Consider the following 21,263-nt stretch of genomic DNA (forward strand, 5'->3'; position numbering starts at 1 on the left):
CCTCTTTCGTCCTTGGCTCTCCCCACTGGCGGAAAGTGGTCCTGTGGGCTTGTCTGAAATGGAATTCGGCCGCAAGCAAAAAGAAGTTCGAGACATCCGAGTTACACAAATGGAACGACTCCAGGTAGAAAGGCCAGGGAAGCCATACGCGCCCCTCCCCACCTGTCCTGTCTTGTGTGTCACTACGGCACAGACAGGAATATGAAGACAGCAGAAAAATATCACCCTGGACGTCTGACCGCAGCCGATGACACGCGCCCCTCCTCCCTGCCTAAATGCCCAAGACAGAGAACAATCATTATGGTTAAAAAGAAAAATCTTGTTGGAGACAGAGGCAGGTCCCGGGGTTCATGAAATTTTAAAGCCGGTTGTGAAAGCAAGCCCAGCCCAGTGCCATGCAGCTGGTGTGCTGTCAGTTCTGGTATGGATTCGTCTCGGGAAAGGACGGACAAGCAGCAATTATTCTTCCCCGAGTGCCCTGGTGCAGGGGTGGCAGCAAAAGACGCCGCCTTCTCTCCCCCCCCCCCCGTTTACCCCAGAGAAAGACAGAACGTGTGCGACGTTTGGCTCTGGAAAGCGCACAGTTCTATCGAGCTGGAAGGGGCCGGCCTGCTGGCACGGGGTGAAACGGGCCAGCCACGAGGCGAGGGGCAAAACGGCCCGTGGGGCTGAGGAGCGGGCGGCAAGGCGTGCAAAGGACCGTAAAACATTCGGATGCCGCGGGGAAACCTCTTGGCTCCACCGAAACGGAACAGTGTGTGGTTTAGAGACCCAGTAGCGTGGCTGGGGGCTTCTCCGTGAACTGCAAAAGGCCATTCACAAAACTCTGCACGCACCCAGGAACACAGAGGAGAGACGGCTCCATCGAGACCTCCCACCCATCTCCCTTGTCCCGTTCCTTTTGCTACTCTGAAGCCAGGGCAAAGACGAGAGACAGAGGCAGGCTGGTCTGGCTTGTGATCTTTTTACCCCAACAGTGAAGGTAGTGTCCTAGAGAAAGCAGCGCCAGAAAGGTGTCTGTTGACTGAAACAGTGCAACTAAATCAGGGCCCCAACCAAGGTGCTGGGTGGAGGAGCACCCCTCCAGCCAGCACCTTGGTTGGGGACCCAGCTTCACCTGCCCCACACCTTCTCCTATTGGGGAGAAGTTGGGGTCACAAAGCACTTAGCAGCAGCCAGGGGAATCCCTGCCGGTATTGGCAGAAACAGCAGGGATTCCTTTCCCCGCTAGAGTTTCGCTCCAGGCCCCGCAGGCCACATTCAGCCTGTGGGCTTGAGGTTCCTCATCCCTGGTTTGAGAGAGGGGGGGTCACACGTGCCCCATGCGCTGCCAGCTTGCAACCCTACCTGACAGCATCAAGGGTCCATATGAGGGATTGCCAATGGGCAGGGAAGGGAAAAACTCCCTGCTCTGCCTTTTACCTTGTAGGCACCCTTCTCTGGCAACCACTTGAAGTGTGGGTGGGGCGGAGGACTGCAGTTCCCTGGGATCCAGGCCTGGTGCAGCCTGGCCAGGGATAATCTGACCCCAGCGCTCAAGATATGACGCGCCTCTGTCCTAGGCAAGAGCTGCCCTGTCTTGAAGACCTCCACTCCACAGCCCAATTGGTTCTCTGCCCTTAGCTGACCAAAACCAAAATGGTTTTAGCCATGGTTCCCTCCCCATTCAGAACATTGTGCCTTTCCATTAGATGTACGCTCCCGTCATTTCTCATGGAAACCTCTTAGTTACACCCGTCTCCGCTGCTCGGATCCCTTCTATCCAACATTCAGGCTGCATCATCCACCCTGCTACAGACACAAAGATCTCCAAACATTTCCCTGGCTGTGTCTCCCTCTACTCCTCCCAATCCGGGATTCCGCCCCCTGCACGCTGCAACGTCACGAGAGCGTGCTGTCCCTGCGCACCTGTTTGCGCTATCACAGATACGGAGCTCTTGAATTTCGGCCTGGTCAGAGTGGGCCTAAAGGCTTTCCTTTCCATCAACGCAAGGACGGGCCCGTTTTAGTCAGGCGCTCCACGAGATGCAGATGTGCCATTGCTGGCAGGGCTGCAGTCTTTTAAGCTGCACTGAATCTCTCTCCGGGCAGGAACAGCAGATGGCACAGTGCGATGGGCAAAGCCCACCAACGCCACACCACACCGTGAGACTCAGCCTGCGCAATGCGTTCTCGGCCCCTGGGTCTACGGCCCCTCCCTGGTCTTCGCCAGTGCTCTGGCTGAGGTCTTCCTCAGCCCTGCTGCATGAGGCCACTTCCAAAGGCAACGCCACAGGCGGAGCACCGGACAATCAAGCTGCAAACACACATGCTCAGAGTGTCTCTCGCACGCAGCAGGGCTGGGATGAACCCCTGGGGGAGATCTGCTGCCAGTCGGGGTCAGCAATATCAGGCTTGACAGGCCAAGCGCCAGCCTCCGCGTAAGGCCAGGCAGGGCGCAGAACTCAGGGGCAGGAGCACAAGGTTGGCATGTAGGATGTTCTGGGCTCAGTTTAGATGACTGTCATTTAGGTCAGGCCCATCACTAGAGAGAGTGTGTGAAGAATGCTTAGAGGTGGATTCCTGCATTGAACAGGGGTTTGGACTCCATGGCCTTTGGGCCCCTTCCAAGAAAGGTTTACAGCAGTAGGTCTGTGGCGTTTATGACAAATCTCCGATTAGCTTCAACGTTGCCCAGGAAAAAAGAAAGAAAACGGCCTCATTGAACTGCTGCTAAATTTCATGGAATTTTCCCATCGTAATCAGAGACGGGGCATTCAGCTGGAAAAGTCAGTTTCTCGGGAGACAGTCTCTTTCCACTCCCGGCTGGGGGGGGGGGGGGGTGAGCGGCTCTGACCCACATTCTCTCCCGTAAAGGTTTCAAAAGCTAATTGAATCCAGTTCAGTCTTTCGAAGCGAACATGTTCAAGAGACGAGGCTGAGACCAACGTGGCCAGGAAAGGCCGCCCCTCCCGGGCTTCACATCTCGCTGCCCAACTGCACAAGGTTGGATCGAGGACTCCCCCATCACAAGGCTTTCTTGCATTGCCCCAAAAGGGTCCCAGAACTTCCCAAACTATTTCCCGGGGGCACGCTAGCGTGCTGCGAGAGACAACGGCAGAACTGAAGGCTCCTGGTGAGCTCACAGAACTTGCCCGTGGAAGAGGCTGCCTGTTGCCACACTGCATGATTCAGAGGCCACGTCCCTGTGCCCCCAGCGCTGCTATTGACCGTCGGGGTCACTTTGCTTTGCTGCGCTTTAACACGGACAAGAAGGGAGAGCAGAAATTAAGAGCGGAATCTACAGCCCTGACACTGCCCAGAATTTCCTTGTCGCTTGTCAGGGCAGGCAAATCAAGACGCGTTGGATGCAATGGACTGGAGCTCCTGAGGGCCCACAACGCAGGCGCTGGCGTCGACGGGGCCGCACGGTTTTGCTGCAGGCAGCAGGCGAGCACGGCTGTGCCTCCGGAACAGGAAACGACCCAGTGAAGGTCTCCGTCCGGGAGTGCTGCGGCTAAGCGTGGAAAAGGTAAAAATGGGCAGGACGTGGTCAGGACCCTGGAGAGTTCCCGATGGGACTAAATGCACAAGCAGGATGTCTTGAAAAGCAGGGAGCGCTGCTGGTCTGGAGCCAACACGAGTTGAAAAGGCACGAGAGAAAGTGATAGGTGTGTGTCTGCGTGTGTGTGTGTGAGACAGAAAGTCTGGCTTCCAGGAACAAAGCCTGCTCAGCCCTCCAGGACGCCTCCTACAACTTCTGGGCTTGTCGTAGTGTCCCTCCAGTGTTTCAGGGAGGCGTAGGGGACGGAGTTACTTGATCAGGAGCAGGCGATGGAGGCCCCGTTGTCCCCTGGCACTCCTCACTGAGGAGGGGCTACATCTAAGCGGTAAACCACTTGCTTTGCACGCAAAAGGATCCAGGTTCAGTCCCTGGCATCTCCCGGGTAGGACTCCAGCCTCAAAGCCCGGAGAGTGGACGCCGGCCAATGTAGACAAGCCTGAGCTAGGCGGACCACTGGGTTTAAGACACTTCGGCTATTCCTCACCCCTGCATGTCCCAGGCAGGGTAGCCACTTTGCTGACTCCCTGCTGCAGAAGTGCAGGAATCCAGTCGCCCCTATCTCCTGAGCCTCTGAGCGGGGGGACGGGCCATGAAGGCACCCGAGAGGCAGAGACCGGACGTGCTACTTACCCCCCGGAGGGCTGTGTGTGTCTGCAGTACTTGGCCCTTTACCTTTTTTAATCTTCTCGTGGAAATTGATGGCATCCACAGAAGCGGTCACAATGTTGGTCTTGCAGTGGCGTGCAGCCACAATTCCAGCCACCTCGTCCATCAGCTTCATAGTCACACCTGCAAAGGTGGAGGGGGGAGAAGAACAAGAATGGCCAGTTATTCATGGAGGCAGGACACCGGGTGGATCGCGGGGCAAGCGTGATTACAGCTGTAAAGTCCTGGCTTCCTCGCCACTAAACTCCCCTCCGTGGGGGGAAGTAGCTTCAAGGAAACACTCCGAAATCGTAGCTGGGTCTTCAAAGACCAGCAAATTTAATCTGAGTCATGCGAAGTATTAAGAGGGCCAACAGAGGTTCTCTTGCGTGTCCCCAAACCATGGCTGATTAGGACGAGGAAGGGTGGGGGTGATGGATGAGCCCAGAGTTTGAGATCCCCTGCTGAGGGAGATCTGCCTCACCCCCCGCCCTCTTCTGCTGCCTGGCGGCCTTCTTTTTCATTTATTTATTTACTGCATTTCTATACTGCCCAATAGCTGAAGCTCCCTGGTCGGTTCACAAAAATTAAAACCATTCAGTATAAAACAAACAGTATAAAAACATGATATAAAATGCAATATAAAAGCACAAGGTCTTTGGTTGTCAGTGATTTAATTTAATGTTTTTCGTTTAATTTCATTTCACTCATTTCATTTCCGCCCAGCAGCCAAATACGACGAGACAAACGCGGAACACAAAATCTTTAATATACAAAATTTAAAAACAACCCTTGTGTCTTGATTGGACTTCTTTGCCTCTTTTAGGCGCCTTGAGCGATACGGAAAAGGATATAAATGTTTTCAAAAATAAACAATCTGGCAGTTTAACCCGGCCATGAATCTTTCAGAGAAACTGCAGCTGGCTTTTAAAAGAAGCACTAAAGGCAACGAAATATCAAGGGCTTGCAGGATTCCACCTCTCTTTTGGTATGGTCTCTGATCAAAAGGAAACCTGCACTCTTCCTCCAGGCTTTAATTAATTTCCACTCGATGAAAGGTTTGCGGATCATCAAAGGAGAGCCCAGGCATTATTCTGCAAACTGAGCAAAGCTATTTGTGCCCAGGCTCAGCGAAGGAGGGAGGGAGGGGAAAGGAGGCGGCAGAGGAAAGGAGGACAGAGTGATGGCGGCAAAAACGGGAGACGGTTCCCCAAAAGGTATTTGACACCAGTCAACCACCCGGCACTGCTCCGTTGCGATGGACATGATGGCCCCTGCAGACACTGGGACACGGCAGGCCCTTGGCAGGGACAAAGCAGTTAAGCGAGGAGATGCCGCGCTTGTCATGATTTCTCCACTGCCGCTCGGAGGGTGAGGAAGGCGAATCATGACGGCGGCAGAAGATTGCTTAGAGTTCAAGCAGCCGCGTCTCCACCCATCTTCGCAGCCTGCCCTGAATAAACTGGGGGCCAAATCGGATAGCCCGTTCCAAAAAAAGAGGAGCGTTTGGACATGCTGGAAATCTGGCGCTCTCTAGCATCCAATGGGAAGATTCTAGGAAAAGGCAATGAATCGTATCTCAGGTTTCATCCAGCTTGCACATACACACACAACCTTAGCACCACTGCTAGAGATCATAGAATCATAACATAGCAGAGTTGGAAGGGGCCTACAAGGCCATCGAGTCCAACCCCCTGCTCAATGCAGGAATCCACCCTAAAGCACACCTGACAGAGGGTTGTCCAGCTGCCTCTTGAAGGCCTCTAGTGTGGGAGAGCCCACAACCTCCCTAGGTAACTGATTACATTGTCGTGCTGCTCTAACAGTCAGGACGTTTTTCCTGATGTCCAGCTGGAATCTGGCTTCCTTTAACTTGAGCCCGTTATTCCGTGTCCTGCACTCTGGGAGAATCGAGAAGAGATCCTGGCCCTCCTCTGTGTGACAACCTTTTAAGTATTTGAGGAGTGCTCTCATGTCTCCCCTCAGTCTCCTCTTCTCCAGGCTAAACAGGCCCAGTTCTTTCAGTCTCTCCTCATAGGGCTTTGTTTCCAGACCCCTGATCATCCTGGTTGCCCTCCTCTGAACACGCTCCAGCTTGTCTGCGTCCTTCTTGAATTGTGGAGCCCAGAACTGGACGCAATACTCTAGTTGAGGCCTAACCAGGGCCGAATAGAGAGGAACCAGTACCTCACGTGATTTGTCAGCCCTGTAAATCAGTGTGGTGCAGTAGTTAAAGCACCAGGTATCTTGGACTTCAGCTAATATCAGCTCCAGCCAGCTTGATCAACGATAAGGAAAGGCGGGGTTTTGGAGTCCAAAACGCCTGGAGGAAGGCTGCATTAAAGGGTCAGGCTGGGACTCGGGAGACCTGGGTTCAAATCCCGGCTCAGGCTTGAAGCTCACTGGCTGAACCTGGGCCAATCAGGCACTTACAACCCAACCTACTTCACAGGGTTGTTGGGAGGATAAATGGAGGGGGGTGGGGAAGACACTCTGAGAAAGGAGGATTTTTAAAATGTACTAAATAAAATACAAAGCACAACAGACACACTCTAGTCAGAAAAACGAGATACCCCCAGAGTCATCGTAACCTGGTTTGAACCCCAAAAGGGTTTTTTGTGAACCGCCCAGGGACCTTCGGCTACTGGGCGGTATAAAAATGCAATAAATAAATAAAGAAATGGGGGCAGAGCCCAACATCTGCCTAGTCTCTAACATAGCCTTGTCCAACCTGGGCCCTCCAGATGTGTTTGAGTACAACTCCAAAGATTGGGGATGATGGGGGAAGGGTGCAGGAGAGGCCCAGGCAAGAAAGTCCTTTTCAAGCCAAAGCACAAGCAGAGACCATATTTTGAACAAAACATTGGAGAGTCAAGATTCCCAAACCTGACCGTTAGATCACAAGATGGAGTAACTGAGCAAGAGGTCCCAGGAGGGGCTGAGCCGGCCCAGCTGAGCAGCTAGACGAGCGGGTTTTCAGAAGCAACTCTGTAATGGTTGAAGCCCTGCGCCAGGAGCAGAGAGGCCCGGATTCGCAGCCTTGCTCAGCCAGTCACAACCTGTCCAGCCGATGTAACTCCCAAGACGTTTGCAGCAAGAATGAAACGGGATCTTCCTCTTCGGAGGAAGGATGGAGCCAAGCCCAAAGGTGTCCTCCTGGGACGGAGACCACAAGACTCACCTATGAGCCTCACACTGTTCAAGAACAGTTCCTCCTCCAGGTAGCCCCAAAGGGGGGCTAGGCACTGCACACTAGGGCTGTGCGCCGCTTCTCCTCTGACCAGAAAAGCAGAAGCGGATCGGGGTGGTTCGTCTTCCCCATTAAGGCAGAGGTGAAGAGGATCGGGGGAGCAGCGGAGCGTCGTGGATCGAGGTGAAGGCAGATCCTTCGCCTCGATCCAGAGCTCCGCAAAAAACGTAAGGGGAGTTTACTTGGCCCATGCGGCGACAGCAGCAGAGCCAGGTAAGGGGGCAAGGGGGAGGAGGGTCTTACCTGCATCCGTCTGCGGCCCCGCAGCTGCTTCAACTGAGCCCGACTCGGGCTCAGTTGAAGCAGCCACAGGACCGCGGACGGACACAGGTAAGGGGGAGGAAGGTGGGATGGTTTACCTGGCCCTGCCGCCGCCGCCTATGCGGCGATGGTGGCAGAACCAGGTAAGGGGGCAAGGGGGCGGGGGTCTTACCTGCGTCCGTCGCAGCCCATTGCCGGCTTCACTAGAGCCCGCGGCTCAACCCGGAAGTGTAGGCCGCAAGCGGGGCCTACAGTTCCGGGTTGAGCTGCGGGCTCTAGTGAAGCTGGCGGCAGGCCACGACAGAAGCAGGTAAGGGGGAGGAAGGAGGGGGGCCTTACCTGGCGCTGGCCCCCGCCACTGCGGAGCTCCAATTCGGAGCCGGAGCTCCGCAGTGGAGTGGAGCGGACCCTAGGCGGATCAAGGCGGGGTGGAGCGGGGTCGATCCGCAATTTGCGGATTGGGAGCGGGGCGGAGTGGGGGTCTGTGCACAGCCCTACTGCACACAAAACTGACACAGGCCTTGCAAATGACACTGCTAAGGGAAGGTGGGTTGCCAAGCGAGCGGCAATTGAATTCCGACCGGAAGCGAATACGCAGCCAGATCAATTCCTTTAAGACCGGTGTTATGTGGTCTCTGTAAGATGTGCCTGCCAGCAGTCTAGCTGCTGCATTTTGGGCTAGCTGAAACTTCCAAGTCGTCTTCAAGGGCAGCCCCACATCGCGTGCATTGCAGTAGTCTAATCGGGAAATTACCACTGCGTGCACTACTGTGGCTAGGTTCCTGTCCAGGAAATTAGACTGAGGCCCCAAGCAGCTGTAGGGCCCTCGTGGTTTTTCCCTGTCCTAGAACCAGTGGCTGCTGCCGGCTGCTTCCCCCGCCTGCCACAACTTACGGTGAAACAAACAGTGTGCAGGCAGAGCAGAAAGCGACAGAGGAGGACTGCTGAGTATTGTTTATTATACTACATTGTTTTCAGCGTATTCCCTCAAGATCTAGCTATTACACACACACACACACACACACACACACACACACACACACACACACACACACGGCACCCCGGCCTGAAGCAGGGCAACGTCGCTTCAACTGGCAGAAAAGCTAACCGCGGCTAAAAATACCCTGGCGAGTGCACGTTCCCAGAAACCGTGACTGCCTCGCTAGCTCCTTTTGCTGCTGTTAAAGCAACAGGCTCAGGAGGTGCCGCCTTCCCGCCACATGGACAAATGCCGCCCCGTACCATGGCGTCGCTGCACGATGGCACTGGGACAGGGGAATGAGATCCGGACAAGGGGGAAAGGGAGGCCACACGTTGGAGTGGGTGGGAACGTGACACAGGGGTGGCTGTCGCCAGCGGCTGCCACGTGCGTAATGGGGAGAGGGGGTGTCTGCCCTAAGCACAGCTCAGGGAAAGATGTCAACGATCAAAACAGTGCCAAGAGCGACTCCGGTTGAGGGCTTTAAAACCCATTTGGGTGTTCTTGGGCTCAGACTGTTCTGATCTTTGCAGCCACGGTTTGCAAAACTGCTCCTGCGTTGAAGCCACGTCAGGCAGAAAGGGGAGGAACCGCAGGAAATTCAACGGTCTTTTCTCCTTTCCATCTGATTCCGGAGAGGCTGTGGAGCACCTGAGCTGGGCACAGTGATGAGATGGACGCAGGCGAACGGACAGGTGTAATCCAGCAAAGAACGAAGCGCTCTCACTCAGTAAGACAGCTGATCCAGAGTTAGGGAGGCAGCTTGCTCCTGAACTGTCAGGCGAAAGCTGTGGCCAGGAACGCTTTGGCACACAAGCTGAAGCGGTGCGGTTCCTACCCATTCCTGGAGAAAACAGATCTGGCTCCCGCAGGACCTGCCTTGAGCAACTCCAGGCTACTCCTACGTGCTGCCACTGTTTGGAAACTTGCACAAATACAAAACGCCATAGCTAGAGTTTTAGTCTCTCTCTCTGCGTGTGTATAGGGTCCTTCAGAGCACTGACTTTGAGAGTAATTGATCTTTTCTGGCTTCCTACCGGTTTCTAAGCACAATTCAAAGTGCCGGTGAGCTCTATGAAAGCTCTAAAAGGGTCGGTCCAAGTATCTAAAGGGTGACCCGCTCCTGCGTGGTTCCACTCACCCACTCAGGTCATGAACAGAGGTGGTGGTTCCACATCTCCCGGTCATCAGAGATGCAGGTGGTGGGGATGGAAACGTGGCCTTATCGGCTGCAGCGCCCTGGTCGTCCCACTCCTCGTCCTGTGTGGCCAGTTTAAACTGGCTTGTTCCTCTCCGCACGGTGGGGTTGGTTTCACTTTTGTTCTCTCCCTGTTGACCTATTTTGCTCTTTCGTGCTTTTCCTATTAATTTGTCTTTGTGTGTGTGTGTGTGTGTGTGTTTGGAATATTCCACGCAATTGGCTTTGATGTGTTTTCAGTTTGGCTGTGTCGTAAGCCATTGTGGGGGCACGTTTTGGACTGAAAAGTGGGGCATACACACACACACACACACACAGAGCCAGGGATGTGCAGCAGGCGTTCTAGAACCACATGAACCATGCAGGCGAGGGGCAGGATATAGGTTACTGAAAGAGGAGGAGAAGAGGAGGAGGTGGAACGTCGCCTCCGTCAGGTTGCCACTTTTAAAAACTGTCCCTGCTCCTGCCTTTAAACGCACCCAGGGAAAGGTACCTGGTGAAGCTTTGCCCATCATGTCTCTGTGCCAAGAAAAAAATGCTTTTGTTGTCTATTTATTACTCCTGCTGTTGGTCGCCTTGGGTTCTATATTTGGAAAGGGTAGGAACTAAATGGAAATAAACCTTCCCAGCTTGGTCTTTCCAAACAAGCCTCTCTGGGTTTTTCCTGATGCCCTGGAGCCAGGGTTTCCTCACCTGTGAACTTCAATTCACACAAAGGTGTTTTCATGGACCCAACACCGTTTGCCCTGAGGGGTAAAACTCAGCCATTCATCCATTCCAGAAGAAGAAGGACAAGAAGAAGAAGAGGAGGAGGAGGAGGAAGAGGGAGGAAGGAGAGGAGGAAGAGGAGGAAGGAAGGAGAGGAGGAAGAGGAGGAAGGAAGGAGAGGAGGAAGAGGAGGAGGAGGAGGAGGAGGAAGAAGAAACTTTTAGCAGCCAGATGTCTTGCCCAAGGTCAACTGGAACAACTTTTAAGCAGAGGATGTATTAAGGTCTACAACTTTCCATCTTTCTATCCCTCTTCCCACCCCCCAACCTTTACAGCCGCTCTGTTCAAGCTGTTAGCTAAAGTGGAAGGATAATTACCCAGGCATTTGTCGGTAATTTTGTGTTCAGTATCACAAGATGAGATTTGTCATTTCACAGATGACAACCAAATTATAGGATATCCATTTGGCAGTGAAGCCTCTCCAGGTTTTGGGTTGCTTGTTTGTCTGTTGCAATGCAAGCCGGTCCTGCGCGCCTCCCACCCCCAGCCTCGCCTGCGAAGGCACACGGAACAGCGGCCCCAGAGTTCTTTTGTTTTGAGACAGAGCAGATCCCACACAAGAGCTTCGGACCAGCCTGACCTGGTGCACATTCCAGCAATCGGGAGTCATCGCGGAGTTAGTTCAGAGCGATGATCCTCTGCGGCAAGAAGGGAGGACCCACCTCCCTGCCACAAAATATGGACCAATTCAGCATCCGCTGCAAATGCCGAAGGAAAACTAGTGATTGCCTTGCTTGCAGCGTCTCACCTCTGTCCCCTAACATTTCTTTGGAGCATAATGTACCCAAAAGAATTGGTCAACTTCCTCCTCCGTGTAAACCTATGGAGCAATTCCCACCGGAGGGGATAGACTACAGAAGAAGAGCCCTGATGCTGGATCAGGCCAAGGTCCCATCTAGTTCACACTGTGGCCAAACAGCTATCGACCAGGGACCCAGAAGTGGGACACAGGTGTAACAGCAGCCTCCTGCCCGGTCAGCACAGCTGCAACACCACACAGGCTGAACAGTGGCCAGTTCTTCTCACTTTGTACCACCACCATAATCACCGAGAATTCATGCCACACAGCTGGCGCCTGAATGAAAAGAACCAGAAACTCAAAAGGTTGCCACACAGAGGAAGGCCAGGATCTCTTCTCGATCATCCCAGAGTGCAGGACACGGAATAAGGGGCTGAAGCGACAGGAAGCCAGATTCCGGCTGGACATCAGGAAAAACATCCTGACTGTTAGAGCAGTACAACAATGGAATCAGTTACCTAGGGAGGTGGTGGGCTCTCCCACACTAGAGGCCTTCAAGAGGCAGCTGGAGAGCCGTCTGCAAGGGATGCTTTAGGGTGGATTCCTGCATTGAGCAGGAGGTTGACTCGATGGCCTTGTAGGCCCCTTCCAGTTCTGCTATTCTATGATTCTATGAAAATCTGAATCCCAGTTGAAAACATTGGCATTATTATTTGAACCTAAGATGCCGTTGGGTCTGTCAAGCCCCAAATTCTCCACAGCAACCGGCAGCGGAGGCCTTTCCGCTAGCCTGGGGCCGTCTGCCTACGGAGCTCTGTGATAGTTCAATTCCAAACTTCATTAAAACACACGTAGGGCGTCTGCAGCGCCTCGCTGTTAGAACTGCTGCATTCTCGGGGCCCACTCTGTCTTGCAGATATCCTAGGCTGTCTTACAGAAAGCCAGTTCGCACGACACGAGGCTGGCTGAAAGGCCAGGGTGGCTTAACCACCCCCCACCGCGTGCCGGATGTTTGCCAGCTGATTTCACTAGGAACCCTTGGTTGGGGCTGGCCTGGTCCGTGCGATCACTCCTGCCGTGGCTTCTCGTGCCGTCCGAACCTGGCGAGGGCAGATCGTTGGGTCTGTTGTACGGTTGTGGAATGGTTAACAAACCATCCCACAGCCGTACAACTGGGCCTGGCTTCTGGGTGGTTTGTCAAGTACCCCGACAATCCACTCTTGCTGGGTTTGGACGACACGAGGAGCCCCACCCAGCGAGGGTAATTTTGCAGATCAGCCGGCGCACGCAGGGCAATTAAGGCGCCACAGTAGCTTGTTAACCACCCGGTGATCAGGCGAACCGGGTCACCGGTTTGGACCTTTGGTCCGCCAAGCCTCACTCTACCTACTCCGACTTCTGGAAGCTCTCCAGGGGTCTCGGAGGGAGACGGGGCCCTTCTGCCTCGGAATTCTTTTGCTGGAAATGTCAGGGACGAAAGCGGTGACCTCCCCCGTGCAGAGCAAGCACTCCACCGCTGCGCTACGGCTCCATCTCGGTTTCTTCACTGATCTGCCCTTTTCTTAGAAAAACCTAAAGTAGTTCTGACAGCGCCGGCAACGGAGAGGCCGGCAACGGAGGGGGGGGAGGGCAACTCCCACCCGCCTCGTTCCCCGACCTTTATTAAAAGAGACCATTTGCCAACCCAAGAGGTGCCTCCCGTGCTGCGCGAAATGGCCCAGCAGACAAGGGAAGGATCTGCTCCCCACGCGCTCGGGAGATGGCGTCGCTGAACGCGCCTCTCTTTCCCGTCCTCCCATTAGTGCTAGCTTGTCAGAGACAAATGGAAACGCATTAACCCCGATTTACAGAGGGCCCCCCCTTAAAACACAGCATCCATTCCCCCCCCCCGCTTGCAACGGCCAATTAATCACACCACCCTGGGGATCCGCTGACCCTCCGTGCATCGCCAGAGCTGGTTAGAAACAGCAGTCTCTCCCCTCTCGGGAGGGGAAAGCAATGAGACAAAGACCGCCGCCGTGGTGTGAGCTCTGGGCCTGGAGCTGAATACACAACCCAGGGGAGAGGTTCTGCAGCCTCCTGCGAAAGCCCCCAAAAAACGGACAGTGAAGCAACACACCAAGGAAGTTGTGTTGCTGCGCAGCAGTGAAAAACAAAACCTTGTGCAAGGTTTGGACCAAGTTAGATGTGAGTAGGATGGGGCTGTGAATGAACAGGTAAAGGGAGACGTGTGCATGTGTAAATACAAGGCCTAGAAACAGCAAGAACTTTAGGCCAACTCCTGGAGGCCAAGGGCATTGATAAGCACGGTCCCATGGCACCCCAGACCCCAATCTATTCCCTAGACCCCTGGATGTATTCTCCAGAGCCCTGAGTGTCTATCGCTGCCGATAGATTCTTCTTACCTAAACGGCTAAATAGTTCACTCCCCGCTGCCTGCATACTGCAATCCCATCCCAAAGATAAAACCTCCCCCTGTATGGCAATTAAGCTTATAAAAAGCCTTCCTTTGGTTTGGGGTAATCTGGAGCAGAGTGCAGATTAACTCGAAGAACTTCTTCCTTCCTTTTCGAAATTATTCAGAGGAGAAATTCAGGGTCTGGCTTCGCCGGCTGCAAAATTTAAATAAATCCTAGCCATCCTTTCCACAGTTACATATCCCCGCCCCCATAGCTGAAGCTCCCGGGCGGTTTACGGAAATTAAAATGGTTAAAGACACACTGCACAAAGTACAAAAAGAAAGGCATGTACAGAAAACCACAGAAACCACATATCGAAGAACAATTTGTTCAACCTAGATGATCCAAGAACCGACAGGGTAATGATGCTGGCACCAGGTGAGCCTCGTCAGGGAGATCATTCCATAACTGGGGGGCCACCACCAAGAAGACCATCTTTCTTGTTTCTACCCTCTGAGCTCCCTCGGAGGCACAGGGAGGAGGGCCTTAGAGGTTAAGCGTAGCATACAGGTGGGTTCATATATAGATATAAACTAACAAGTGCAAACTTCATGCAGATTTGTGCCCTACGAGCTGATATCTTTCAAGTGCCTAGCAACACCAGCAGCGACCCAAAAAGTTTAGCTCCATGGCTTGAGCCCAAATGGACCTCGGACACAACAGGGGGGCATCTCAGGGCAAAGCCGGGCTAAACACTGATTCTCCATCCGTTCGTTGACCTGCAGCTCTTAGCTATGATGGTGAAGTGGGACTTCTGTGTTCAGAGGCGGTGAAACGCCAGTTGCCGGGGGGCCACTGTGGACAAGGCCTTACGGTCTTGCAGCCCTACTTATGGGCTACCTCAGAGCAGCTGGCTGGCCACCCTGGGAAATGGGGCGCTGGAGAAGACGGACCCACACGGGGGTCCTCCAGCAGGGTTGCTTTTAGCATGGAATTTGGTAGGTAAGGAGAAGCGGGTTCGCTGGCGACGGACGGCATGTGCAGATCCCTTCCCAAATTTTTATTTCAAGCATTCCACCCGCCTTGCAAACCAGACTTAAAACGTTAGCGACCCAAAGCCATTCAGACTGGTTTGCCAGACTTCCGACATATGCCGAATTGGCTAAAGGCTCAGAGACACCAGGATCCCACCTTCAGTCACGCAAACCTGCATTTTATTTTATTTTTAAAAAAGGCACAGAACAGGAGTTTTAGCAGGACAAATTCTGTCTCCAGGTGTAATCCTGCCATGGGGGGGGGGGGAAGAGCTCTTTTTAATTCTTAGTGCTCGATTTAAGTTAAGGGCTCCCTCCTTCTCCAAAGAGTGCATTTAATTACACAGGTCTAGATTACCAACGGGCTTCTTGGTAATGAGGAGTTACTATGGCAACCACTTCTTTGGCTAGCACCATGGGTGGCACCAGCTCATCTGTTTTCAAGCGGAATATTTACTTTTCCTCTCCCTCTCTTGAAGGAACAGCGGTGCTGCCGTGCCCCCATCTAGACTGCCTTACCGCTAAACCATTTCCACCTGGGTTTACATGCAGGAAGGGGACAGGACCTCCAGCAGCAGCGAGATTTGAACTCAGACCGAAGGAGCATTAACCACCTTCCTCTATGCAACTGTTGCCTCCGGGCAACAGAGGCGCTGCTTTCGCAAGCCACGCAAACCTGTCGCGGCCTCCGCCCATTACATCCTCCGGTTCATTCTGCTGCAGCTTTGACCTTAAGAATTTATTTATTTATTTATTTATTTATTACATTTTTATACCGCCCAATAGCCGAAGCTCTCTGGGCGGTTCACAAAAATTAAAACCATGAAGAGCATAATAAAACAACCAGACGTCTAAAAACACAAATACAAAATACAGTATAAAAAGCACAACCAGGATAAAACCACACAGCAGAAATGATATAAGATTAAAATACAGGGTTAAAACAGCCTCGTGTGGCGCAGAGCGGTAAAGCAGCAGTTTCTGCAGCTGAAACTCTCCCCACGGCCTGAGTTCGATCCCAGCGGAAGCTGGTTTCAGGCAGCCGGCTCAGGTCGACTCAGCCTTCCATCCTCCCGAGGTCGGTAAAATGAGTACTCAGCTAGCTGGGGGAAAGGTAATCACGGCCGGGGAAGGCAACGGCAAACCACCCCGCTATAAGGCCTGCCAAGAAAACGTCAGCGAAAGCTGGCGTCCCTCCAAGAGTCAGTAATGACTCAGTGCTTGCACGAAAGGTTCCTTTCCTTCCTTAAAATTAGGTGTTAAAGTACTGAGGGAATAAAAAGGTCTTCAGCTGGTGACGAAAGGAGTACAGTGTAGGCGCAAGAACACAAGGACAGCCTTGCAGGATTAGGCCGAAGGTCCATCTAGTCCAGCACTCTGTTCACACAGTGGCCAAGAAAGCAGGACATGGCGCAACAGCACCCTCCCACCCGTGATCCCCAGCAACTGGTGCACACAGGCTGACTGCCTCGGATACTGGAGAGAGCACACAACCATGAGGGCTAGTAGCCATGGATAGCCTTCTCCTCCAGGAATTGATCCACCCCCCTTTTGAAGCCATCCAAATGGGTGGCCATCACTACATCTATCGTTATCATTTATCATTACATTTATATACCGCCCCATAGCCGAAGCTCCACAGCGGACAACCAGATGCCTCTAGAGCAGCTTTCCTCAACCTGGGGCGCTCCAGATGTGTTGGACTGCATCTCCCAGAATGCCCCAGCCAGCTGGCTGGGGCATTCTGGGAGATGCAGTCCAACACATCTGGAGTGCCCCAGGTTGAGGAAGGCTGCTCTAGAGAGCAGACAAGCAGGACAGGAAGGCAAGGGTTCCCATGCTCCTGTTCTGTCTCCACCGCAAGAGGTCCGCTGCCTCTGGACAGGGATGGTTTCTTCAGCCGTCACTGGCCGGTTGGTTTTTGTGCCGCTCTTCCACGGCCGTGCACAGCACAGCTAACGACTCCCCTCCCTGAGTTTCAGCCGTCTTCCAAAACCATCTAAGCCAGCGTCCATCGCTTCATCTCGTGGGCCGCGGCTTAAAAAAGTGCTTCGCCTCTCCTGCCGGTCAGTGGCCCCAAGCTTGACTCTCGCCGCGTTCCTCGCATCGTGCGGGATTCAATGCCCGTCGACCGGCGCCTTCCCCAAGTGTGTGGGACTGCAACACCTATCACTCTCAGCAAGCAGGCTGGGAATGTTGGGAGCTGTAGTCCAACACACTTGGAAGATGTCAAGTTGAGGAAGACTGCCCTCTCTCATGCCCTAAACTTTGGCCTTTTCTCATTTGGGCTGCCTGTTTCTGCCTATTTTGCAGTTTTATAATATCCTTTTTTGGAGATGGGAGAAGCCGGATTTGGAAGAACTGATCTGGGCTCCCCTCGCGTGTTTCTCTACTTAAACTAATCAGACCGGAGATCTGAAACACGCCACACGAAGAGGACCCTTCGACACCCTTTTCTCCTGCTGGGGATTGATCCTCACGTGAAAGCGGACACACACACCCCTTAGCTGCCGCTGCAGTCCCCCTCCGTTGCTCAAAAGCCAAGCCGACGGTGGAATTTAGGACACGCTTCTCACCCGGTGCCTTCAGTGGCTTTTCATACACCTCGAGACCTTGGCGGAATCTTTCGCAGACCTCGTGACTTGCGCTACGCTTTAAAAATAGAACGCCGAGGCAGGGAGGGCTTCACTTGATGCTGCCTGTTGTCTTTGGCTGATCCTAGCCGATATCCCAGTTTGGCGCTTGTTAAGTGGGGGGGGGGGAACGGGCAGCCTGCACACCTCACGGAATTCTACGGGAGCTGTAGGGCCCTCGCAAACAGCATCAAGGACACCAGGCAGTTCGCTTGACCGATTGCAGCCTCAGTTACATCCTTCCTTCAACCTGGGTGGCAGGGGAAAGCCATGAGCTGGCCCTCTGGCTGGCAAGGGACCTTGGTGGCATCCGTGTGGATTGCTGGTATTAACATTCAAAGCCCTAAATGGCTTGGGGCCAGGCTATCTGAAGGAACGCCTCCTCCCATATGTGCCTGCCGCCTAAGATCACCCTAAGATCACCTTCAGGGGTCCTTCTCCGCGAGCCCCTGCCAAAGGAAGTGAGGCAGGTGGCTACCAGGAGCAGGGCCTTCTCTGCTGTGGCACCCCGGCTGTGGAATGAGCTCCCTAAGGAGGTTCGCCTGGCACCTACATTATATGCTTTTAGACGCCAGGTGAAGACCTTTTTATTCTCCCAACATTTTAACAATCTATAAATTTTAAATAACATGGTTTTAAATTTGTAATTTTGCATTGCTGCTGTTTTTATCTTGGCTGTGCTTCTATATTGTATTCTATATTATGGTTTTATACTGTTGTTTTGTTTTGAATTGTCTTAATTTTGTGAACCGCCCAGAGAGCTTCCGCTATTGGCGATATAGAAATGCAATAAATAAATAAATAAAAATAATAAATAAATAAATAAATCCTGTTCCCACTTGCCTAGGAAGCAGACGTGGTTTCAGAGAAACTCAATGGCATTGCGTAAAAACGCATTTTATCCGCACTGGTTTTCTAAACAGGTGCCAAGCCGGAAGATTAGGCCTAATGGATTGCCCTGGGACAGACACATTCCTGATTTTCTTAGGTTCCAGGTCGAGGGCCCAATCCACCCCAGTCCCTAATAGAGCTGGCTAGAATGACACTGGCAGAGGGAGTCAACTCCATAGATTTACTGTGCAATCCTAGACCTCTCTACTCAGAAGTCAGTCCCATTGAGTTCAATGGGGCTTACTCCCAGGAAAGAGGGGATGGTATTGGAGCCTTAACCTTTATACGTGCCAACGTCTCCCAGTCTTGAGCAATCCCAGCATTTCCCCATGACCGGCAAGATCACATTACGCCAGTCCTTTTCCAGCTTCATTGGCTGCCAGTCCAGGTCCGGGCCCGATTCAAAGTGCTGGTATTGACATTTAAAGCCCTAAACGGTTTGGGGCCAGGTTATTTGAAGGAACGCCTCCTCCCATATGTACCTGCCCGGGCCTTAAGATAATCTACAGGGGCCCTTCTCCATGAGCCCCTGCCAAAGGAAGTGAGGCAGGTGGCTACCAGGAGCAGGGCCTTCTCCGCTGTGGCACCCCGGTTGTGGAATGAGCTCCCCAGAGAGGTCCGCCTGGTGCCTACACTGTACTGTTTTCATCGCCAGCTGAAGACCTTTTTATTCTCTCAGTATTTTAACACTTAATTTTAACTTAAATTTAAATTTTACTGTTCTAACTCTGTATTTTAATCTTATATCAATTTTGTTGCGTGGTTTTATCCTGGTTGTGCTTTTTATACTGTATTTTGTAATTGTGCTTTTAACGTTGGTTGTTTTATTATGGTTTTAATTTTTGTGAACCGCCCAGAGAGCTTCAGCTATTGGGCGGTATAGAAATGTAATAAATAAATAAATAAATAAATAAATGGCAGGTTGGGGGAGAGATGTTCACATTTTTACAGAGCTGAAGACTGAAAATCACCCTGGATAAATGTGGGTGGAGTACGAGCCTACCCATATGCTACGAACATCATCTGAGACCCTTCTCCTTCTCAGAGGGAGGCTCAGAGGATGGCAACAAGGGAGAGGGCCTTCTCAGTGGTGGCCCCAATTGTGGAATTCTCTCCCCAGTGAGGTCTGCCTGGTGCCAAGATTGTCCTTTTTTTGGTGCCAGATTGAGACCTTCCTCTACCCCCAGACATTTGACAAGAGGGCCTGTTCAGTCAACATGCTAAGCCATGGTTAAGCCGCTAACACTTTTGCAGCAAATGGTTAAAGACCATGTTTAAACCATGGTTATCTCAAAATGCTTATCCACTGTGGCTTAGCATGCCATCTCAACAGGGTCAGTATATGATAAGGTTTTTAAAAGTCCTGGGATTTTAATTGGTGATTGTGTAAAAAAAAATTATATGTTCGTACATAATTGCTTTTGCATTATGCATTTTATTGTACTCATGGTTTTGTATTTTTATTGTTTTAATCTTTGTTAAATGCCCAGAGAGCTTTGGCTATAGATCGATATAGAAATGCAATGAATGAATGAATCAACGGACGGCACACTAGTAAAAACAGATAAATGGCTGACCGTCCCGACCACTGAACTTATGCTTTAATATTACATCAATTCATGTTAGAAACGACAGCACCCTTCTTGGTTTGCTGCTGGAATAGTGCACAACTCTTATTAATGTTTGCAAATGCCGCACAACCATCCTCAGTCACTTCTCTGGCAGCTGCTAATTCTGCCCTTCAACTAACAACATTTAGTTCAAGCAGAAGCGACTTGTCTACGTCTATAAATAGAAAGATTCCTCCAAACCAGCAGAATATACAGAGGTATTCAATATGAGTAATGCCTGAGCTGATCTTATTGACATCAGAAAGGCTGAGGGAGGCATAAGAACGTAAGAAGAGCCCTGACGCTGGATCAGGCCAAGGGCCCATCTAGTCCAGCACTCTGTTCACACAGGGGCCAACCAGCCGTTGACCAGGGACCTGCGAACAGGATACAAGTGCAACAACACCCTCCCACCCATGTTCCCCAGCAACTGGTGTACACACTGGAGGTAGCATATAACCATCAGGACTAGTAGCCATGGATAGCCTTCGCCTCCAGGAATTTGCCCTATCCCCTTTGAAAGCCATCGACATTGGTGGCCATCCCTCCATCTCGTGGTGGTGACTTGGCTGTGTGGTGAAGACCTTCCTTTTATCAGTCCTGGATCTCCCACCAATCAGCTTCATGGGATAATGACCCCATGTTCTAGCATTATGGGAGAGGGAGAAAAACGTCTCCCTCTCCACATTCTCCACACCAGGCATCATTTTGTCCACCCTCTATCACAGCCTTCCTCAACCTGGGGTGCTCCAGATGTGTTGGACTGCATCTCCCAGAATGCCCCAGGCTGGGGCATTCTGGGAGTTGTAGTCCAACACATCTGGAGCACCCCAGGTTGAGGAAGGTTGCTCTATCACGTCTCCTCTTAGCCTCCTTTTTTCCAAGCTCAACAATCCCAGCTGTTGTGACCTTCCCTCCTAGGGGAAATGCTCCAGCTCCTGGGTCATTTGAGTTGCCCTTTTCGGCACTTTTTGGGGGTAATTTTACTGTTCTTTCGTCCTGGTACACACGTCACATAAGAAGTCATACATTCACAAACCGATTTCCACCTGGTTTTAACATCCATTGGATAATTCACTTTGTTTCATTATTACTCACTCTTAAACCCTGGATCACCCATTTGCAGACCGCATTTACTTTCAAACAGGTTCAGAAGGGAACCTCCTTTCCTGAGCCCTACGCTCTCTCCATAGCTCTGTATACGCTGACGGAGGCATTCTCCCACGTTCTGCTTTATTGACATGTTCAATGAATCTTCTCCAAACCCCTTCAAACTTTTCGCCATTAGTTGCTCTTTTCTGTACTTTTTCCA

The 21,263-nt window shown here is 52.2% G+C and overlaps 1 protein-coding gene across 1 annotated transcript in view; it reads right to left on the bottom strand.

Moving 5' to 3' along the window:
* ACOT7 (acyl-CoA thioesterase 7) overlaps positions 1–21,263 on the bottom strand; it is a 94,657-nt gene that overhangs the window by 20,453 nt on the left and 52,941 nt on the right. The window contains exon 7 of the mRNA XM_063145357.1: positions 4,217–4,333. Coding sequence (XP_063001427.1) covers positions 4,217–4,333 — 117 coding nt within the window. The remainder of the gene's footprint in view (positions 1–4,216; positions 4,334–21,263) is intronic.

Source organism: Elgaria multicarinata, chromosome 20 (genome assembly GCF_023053635.1).
Source record: "Elgaria multicarinata webbii isolate HBS135686 ecotype San Diego chromosome 20, rElgMul1.1.pri, whole genome shotgun sequence".
Classification (NCBI taxonomy): domain Eukaryota; kingdom Metazoa; phylum Chordata; class Lepidosauria; order Squamata; family Anguidae; genus Elgaria; species Elgaria multicarinata.